The following is a 7,123-nucleotide window of genomic DNA, read 5'->3' as shown; positions in this document are numbered from 1 at the left end:
TAAACTAACTGCATTTAATATACATTTAAACTATAACGCAATTTCATTTAATGGCAAAAAACATGCAGTTAAGTGTCCGGAAACTTAAAAGCACTTAAGTATATAATTTCTGTTATAAGTACTCTTTTTGAAAGTCTGCTAAAGTGTCTTTCTTTTTCACAAGGGCAAGCTTGAACGGGAGGGATTTTAAAAAATAGTGAAAGCATAGAAAATTCTTTTTTTGTTTTTTTTAAACCTAACCATAATTCAGAGAAGCATTGTGATTCAGAAACACACTTTATCAGCAATATGAATTTAATGACAGCAGGTAGAAGGAATATTGCAAAAAAAAAAAAAAAAAAGATCTTACCTTTTTGATGAGCAAGTCATTGTTTTCTTTGATCTCAAGTATCATTGGCATGCTGGGAAATTTCTTAAAGAGATCTTCCAGCAACACAAACTTTCTGTCCTTTCCTGTACTGTAGTGTCCTAACACATGATAACATTACATATTTTAATAATTAGAGCTTCACTAAAGTGCTTAATAGTGTACAACTGGACCTGTATCCAAGTACTTACCAACATAAAATGTGACCTCGAGTCGCTCTTCATAGAGAGGCAAATCCTGAAACATACAAAATAGGATTCAAAGATCATCACAAATCATAGGCAGATGAAAAGAGAAAGTTTAATGGTTATAATAACTACCTGGAACCTAAGAGACGACACTGTTTTGTCATATCCGGTTTGTCTCATAAGATTGTTATCATGTGAAATGACCACATAGCCATCCGATGTGAGGTGGCAGTCCATCTCCAACATCTCAGTGCCCACAGCCACAGCACTATCCCACGATGAGATGAATACACAGTTAGAATGGAGAGGAGGAGGAAGGAATAGAAGAAGCAGATATAGCACAAGAGAAACTCACTGTGTAAAAGCTTCCATTGTGTTTTCTATCTTCTCTCCAGAACCTATTGGTAAAAATAAATAATACAGTAATTGTTGTACTGATACTAAATGAACTCTTATATTATGTTTTGAGGTAATTTGACCTAAACAGATTTGTGAGTTGTTGGAAATACTATTTTTTATGTATATGGCTTGCAAAGTTTTGACAATGAGGTGTTACAAAATGTGCGGATGAAATTTATATAATGATTATGATGTTAGCTGGTCAATTTGAGCTGCAGGTTTCATGGTTAATGGCAGCTTAAGACCCAAAATAATAGAAAAAAATTTATTTATGTCATGTCAGTTTTTTAACTGGCCATGATGGCATTTACATTAATGCATTTGGAAGACTCTTTTATTCAAAATCAGATTCCAGATTTTCAAATAGTTGTATCTCGGCCAAATATTGTCCTGTTTATACATCAGCTTTTAGATGATGTATAAATCTCAATTTTGAAAAATTGACACTTAAGACTGGTTTTGTGGTCCAGGGTCACAAATATATATACACTAGTCAACATTTGAAGTGGATCAAAACCAAAACAATACCCGTTCTTGTCTTAGGACAACTTTGATGAACTTTTTTGATCCACTTCAAATGTTGACTACTGTATATATACATATATGTATTTATCAGTTCACAAATGTGAATTTTGCTGAGAATCGAACACATGATCTTGGTGTTGCTAACATCATACTGTTTGAGCTTCAAGAAAGCACACGAAAAAAAAAAGACAAAAAATTCAAAAATAAAAGAAAACAAACAAAAATGTTACATTTGAAAAATATTTAAAATACTGTTTATAATATTCACATTTTGTGAAACAAATGTTTTAAAAAATAAATGTTAAATGCAATTTTAAAAATCTTTTTTTACATTTTTTTATAATATGTTAGAAGTAAGCTAATGTTAAAGGTTTATTGTTTTACCTTTGTTTAAAAAAAAAATCCAATTAAGGTCAATTACAATCACTATAACTTAATCAATTTTAACACATTTTTAAGTACTTTATTATTATTATTTTTAAGTATTAAAAGAGTTAAGTATTATTAGTTATGTACATAAGTTAATAAAAAAGTTATTTAGCTCAAAGTAGCGACACTTAAATTCAAAATAGTCCACTTGCCGCCTCTGTGTGAAATGTGTCTGCAGTAGAATTCCAGCCGTTTCCTCTTATGAAGAATCCGTGGATTGCGTAGCAAGTACAGCGAACAAACGACATAAAGTCCAACAGCCAAGCAGAGGAGAAGAATCCCACTCAATACGTCCATGCTGAAAACTCTAACTAGTCAATCCCTCACTAACTGCACTTTGACTCTCAGAACCGGATATAATTAAGTTACAGATTCTAGAAAGCAAATATCAGCGCTCTACCTATAGAATAAGCAGCTCTTCAAAGTCTGAGTTTTTCTTCCACCTATTTTGAAACAGTTCGGTCCTGCTTTGCTTTATATGTCTTATGTCATGCAGGATTTATGGCGTTTATTCTGTCTACACGTGATCATGTGTGAGAGTTGGGTGTGTGGTTAGGTGCAATACTGATATCCCAAAAAAAGAAAGAAATGGGATTTAACTGTGAACAAAGAAATCAAATCTCATATCTTATTCATATACTCCCGTTGAGACTGAGAAACTAGAATATTGGAAACCTTGAAAAAAAAAAAATCATTAGTTTTTGAGATGCGAGTGAAAAGACTGGTGTTTTATCCCTTATCTGGACTGTTGTGGTTTGTGGTCAGATTGTTTCACAAGCTTCACATGAATCTAACCTTCTGACTCGACCAAATCCACACTTCTGCTTGAGTAATAACTGGGGCTGATGACAAGCACTTTCTAAGAACTTCATGAGATCGATTCTGAACAATATCCTATTTTTTTCATGTCATGATGGCTTGAAAATTCCCCATGTATTGCCAATGTCATGATGTAATGTCATATGTTTTTTTTTGCGCACTTTTGTGAATTCGCTGAATTAATCGTAATTGCTTGCATCTGAATCCAGACCATGTGTCATTTGGAAGGTGGAACTAGGTAAACAGAGTTAAAGTTTAAGACTACACCTTTGCCAAATATTCAGCACAACACATTTTGACCTGAATATGAACTGAGCATATTTGAGTAACTTTTAGTTAAGTGATTTGTTGGAATTTTGTTGCAGGTGTGCAAGTTGAACCTTTGGGCAAAATCAAGTAAAACCAGTTATGAAATGTCCAAGCAGAATCATGTGCACAAGCAATCATACAGAAGATCATCTAATCACACAACAACACCACTGTACTGAGAACACAAGACATCTCAAGTACTTCCTACTACATATGATTGATCAGCTTACGTGAAATCACGAAAGCTACAATATCTTGTTTAACCCTGTTTTTGCGTTAACATAAAAAAAATTAGTGGGTCAAACTAGCCAGACATTATAAACTACTGTTCAATATCCTGTTAAATTTATGGTAAAAACCTGGGCCTAATTAAAAATTTAAATAATAATAATAAATAAATAAAAACTATTTAAATATAGTCATATATGATGTGCCATGCTCAGAGTTTGAGAAATGTACTTTAAATTATAAATATGGTAGTTCATACACTGAAAAAAAGTTGTAAATACAATAACGATAATTGGAGTATATTTGACAAGAAAATACTATTTCAGTTTTTCAACTTCAAAATTTCACATTTAATTCACTGTTACTTGCCGTTTCTTTGTGAAATTTACTAGCAATTTCTGAGTCAACATTTTTTTCAGTACAGCTTTTATTTGAAAAAATCATACATTTTAGATAATTTTACAGTAAAATTACATTTGATATAATGTGATGTTAATTTACAGTTTTTCACCGTATTGGTAAGGTAACTTAGTTAACCAATTAAATGGTTTTTACAGTAGCATTTTTTAAAATTATTTATTTATTGGTCAAATGTATAAATGTTAAACAGTATATTTGTTTTTCAACATAATTTCCACCAGTAGCTGATTATAAATAAAACATAATTCAACCATGTACAGTAAGTCAAAGAATCCAAAAATATACTAACCATAATCTCACTTCCAGTGTTAGTATCAGAGTAAATAACATTTTATGAAAATCAAAGACTAGAATTTGTATTTCGTTTCTCAAAACATTTTCATTCAGGTGATAAATATACATCTGGCCTGTCTTTTCATCAATAGTGTTTGCATTTTAACAAATGAACACAATGAAAAGAGTTTGTGAGTGTGAAGTGAAACCAATGTTTTTGTCTTTTAATATTTATATGAATGAAAGTATGTGTTTATGCTCTGAAAAATACAGGTTCTTTCTTGGCATCGATGGTTCCATGAAGAACCTTTAACATGCATGGAATCTTTTCAATCCACAAAGTGTTCTTTAGATTATTAAAATGTTCTTAACACTAAGGGAAAAAAAGGTCTGTGGAGCCATTGTCCATTAAAATGAAAACAAAAACAAAAAACAAACAAACAAAAAAGTTCACAGGGGAACCAAAAATGGTTCTTCTGTTGTATGACTGTGATAACTCCCTCTTTCAAACCTTTATTTTTAAAAGTGCACTCTCGGAAAAAAAGGTACAAACGCTGTCACTGGGGCGGTACCTTTTCAAAAGGTACATTTTTTTACCTTTTAGGTACTAATATGTACCTTTAAGGTACCAATATGGACTCTTTAGGTACAAAGGTGTGCCTTTTGAAAAGGTACCGCACCAGTGACAGCTTTTGTACCTTTTTTTCTGAGAGTGTGATTATGAATTAGGTCAAATTGAAAAATTAAGTAAAGACACAAATGTGACCACAAAACCAGTCATAAGGGTAAATTTTTGATTAGATTTCTACATCATCTGAAAGCTGAATTAATAAGCTTTCCATTGCTGTATGGTTTGTTAGGATAGGGCAATATTTGGCCGAGATACAACTATTTGAAAATCTGGAATCTGAGGGTGCAAAAAATCAAAATATTGAGAAAATCACCTTTAAAATTGTCCAAATGAAGTTCTTAGCAATGCATATTACTAATCAAAAATTAAGTTTTGATATATTTACGTAGGAAATTTACAAAATATCTTCATGGAACATGATCTTTACTTAATATCCTAATGATTTTTGGCATAAAAGAAAAATCGATAATTTTGACCCATACAATGTATTTTTGGCTATTGCTACAAATATACCCCAGTGACTTAAGACTGCTTTTGTGCTCCAGGGTCACAAATGTCAAACTGACCTGTGGGTTAAACTCCTGAAATCTATTGTAGGAATTACCAGGCCTTGCAACTTTTTAAGTTAGCAGATTTAAATAAGGCACAATTCCTAATTCCTCACACTAAACGCCCTCATTGCCGCTAATGTAGCATGAATAGAGCCTGTCGTGCTACTGTTGCTTAAAGACACACACCTGGGCTCTCATAAACACATTAGCTGCCATTAGGCCTTACAGTCCCTATAAACTCTGAAACGGACACACGCTGTAGTCAGTAATGACATCCACCCCCCTCTGAGAGCGACACCTCCACTTCCCCTCTCTCTCACAGCCCCGCTTTATCACCCGCCTGTGAATCCACATCGCAAACAACAACTACAACAACAATGTTAAGAGCTGCAGTCTGCTGACCCCTCAGAGCTCCAAAACCAGCGTTTAGGACTGGCAGTAGGTATTAACAGATCAGAATATTGCTGCAGGGATGATGTCTTTTTTAGTCCAAAACCTGGAATCAAGTTAGCATATTGGCACTTCTGGTCCCATCGTCCTGAAGTCAATGTTTTTTGGGGTTTTTTTTTGTTAAATGCCTGAAATAAGGTCTGTGTTGAACACAAGCTCAAGATATTTTCATGTTTTATTCTACGGCATAAAGATTTGACATGTCTAAAAACAAGTGGATAAATGGGCATTAAACGTGATCAAGCGGAACAGGTAAATCCATAAGCACTAGTTGCTTTCACAGCCTCATTGTGTTCATGATCACACTCTTGTTAACTATTCTAACTCAAACTTTCAGGGAAAGCTTTTAAAATAAAGACTAAGAGTTGTCAGACGCTTAGCTTAATGGTGGTGATGTAAAATCATGCGACCATATAGTGTAGTTCGTTTATAGCCCACATTTAGCTTTTAATTTCTGGTGAGTGTATTTAGGCTCCAAAGTTGTGTAAAACATGTGAGAATCATAAACAGATCTTATTTTCTGCAATAATCCAAAAGCCATTGGAAAATCCTTTTGGGGTTTTGTTGAAGGAAACAGGGTGATGTGAACGTATGGGTTGGCCTACAAAAATATGCAGGGCTTTATAATAAATGTCCTTTAAACACTGCCCAACAAACATCATCTAAAGCATATGTTAATCTGTCAAAAGACATTTGGATGGTGTCTGAACGTCAGTGTTTACCTAAGAGACCAAACTGCAGCAGTGACCAAACTGTCCGTCAAACGCCTCCACCCTCACCACCAACTGAGAATGAAGATCTGAGCAGAGGGCAAAGGCCAAAATTAAACTAGACATCAAATCCTTTTAGTATTATACCTAACAATAAATCTAGTATTCCTCATCCGGTCAACTCTAAAACCATAGATGGATAGCGGTAGTGGTACAGACAGTCCATATACGGTTGTGCCATTACATCATATAACTGGCATTCATTCACAAAGCATTTTCAGTTTGACCTTCCTCTTTCTTCTCATTGCGGGAGGAAAACCAACCCGACATCAGCTCAGTCAGCAGTTTGACCCACGAGAATCCTTCTGTGAGCATGTCAAACACATGTTCTCTCAAAACATAACCAACCAATAAATAAATATCAATGCATTTTCCAAACCACTTGTCCTATAGGGTCATTGGAATACTGTATAAATATAATATAATATAATAAAGTATGGCTCAGTTTGCTAATATTAGTGCCTAACATGAATACAAATAATAGTTTTAAAGAATTTATTGATATAGGTTAATTTCAATATATACATTTGATTTTTTTTTTATTAACATTAGTTGTTAGTGTATTATGTACAAATATGAATTCAAATGAACATTAGATTATTTATAAATTAACATTAACCCAGGTTAATAAATGCTCTAAAAATGTTGTACATTGCTAGCATGATAGCTAACGCATGAACTAATTTTACCAAACTGAATTAATTTAAAACTAATTTATTTATTTATAATTTATGTAATATGTGTACCATGAATAAAAATAAAAA

The 7,123-nt window shown here is 33.2% G+C and overlaps 1 protein-coding gene across 1 annotated transcript in view; it reads right to left on the bottom strand.

Annotated features, from left to right (window-relative positions):
* Window positions 1-2,343, bottom strand: part of gdpd3b (glycerophosphodiester phosphodiesterase domain containing 3b) — a 6,239-nt gene extending 3,896 nt beyond the window's left edge. Inside the window, exons 1-5 of the mRNA XM_016513357.1 lie at window positions 2,061-2,343; window positions 911-953; window positions 688-823; window positions 559-604; window positions 350-468 (exon numbers count right to left, since the gene is read on the bottom strand). Coding sequence (XP_016368843.1) covers window positions 350-468; window positions 559-604; window positions 688-823; window positions 911-953; window positions 2,061-2,205 — 489 coding nt within the window. The 5' untranslated portion in view covers window positions 2,206-2,343. The remainder of the gene's footprint in view (window positions 1-349; window positions 469-558; window positions 605-687; window positions 824-910; window positions 954-2,060) is intronic.
* Window positions 2,344-7,123: the final 4,780 nt, after the last annotated feature.

Source organism: Sinocyclocheilus rhinocerous, unplaced genomic scaffold (genome assembly GCF_001515625.1).
Source record: "Sinocyclocheilus rhinocerous isolate Xijiao unplaced genomic scaffold, SAMN03320098_v1.1 scaffold24, whole genome shotgun sequence".
In the NCBI taxonomy this organism is placed as follows: Eukaryota; Metazoa; Chordata; class Actinopteri; order Cypriniformes; family Cyprinidae; genus Sinocyclocheilus; species Sinocyclocheilus rhinocerous.
Note: the sequence above shows the minus strand (reverse complement) of the source record. Positions and strands in the feature narration are given on the sequence as shown.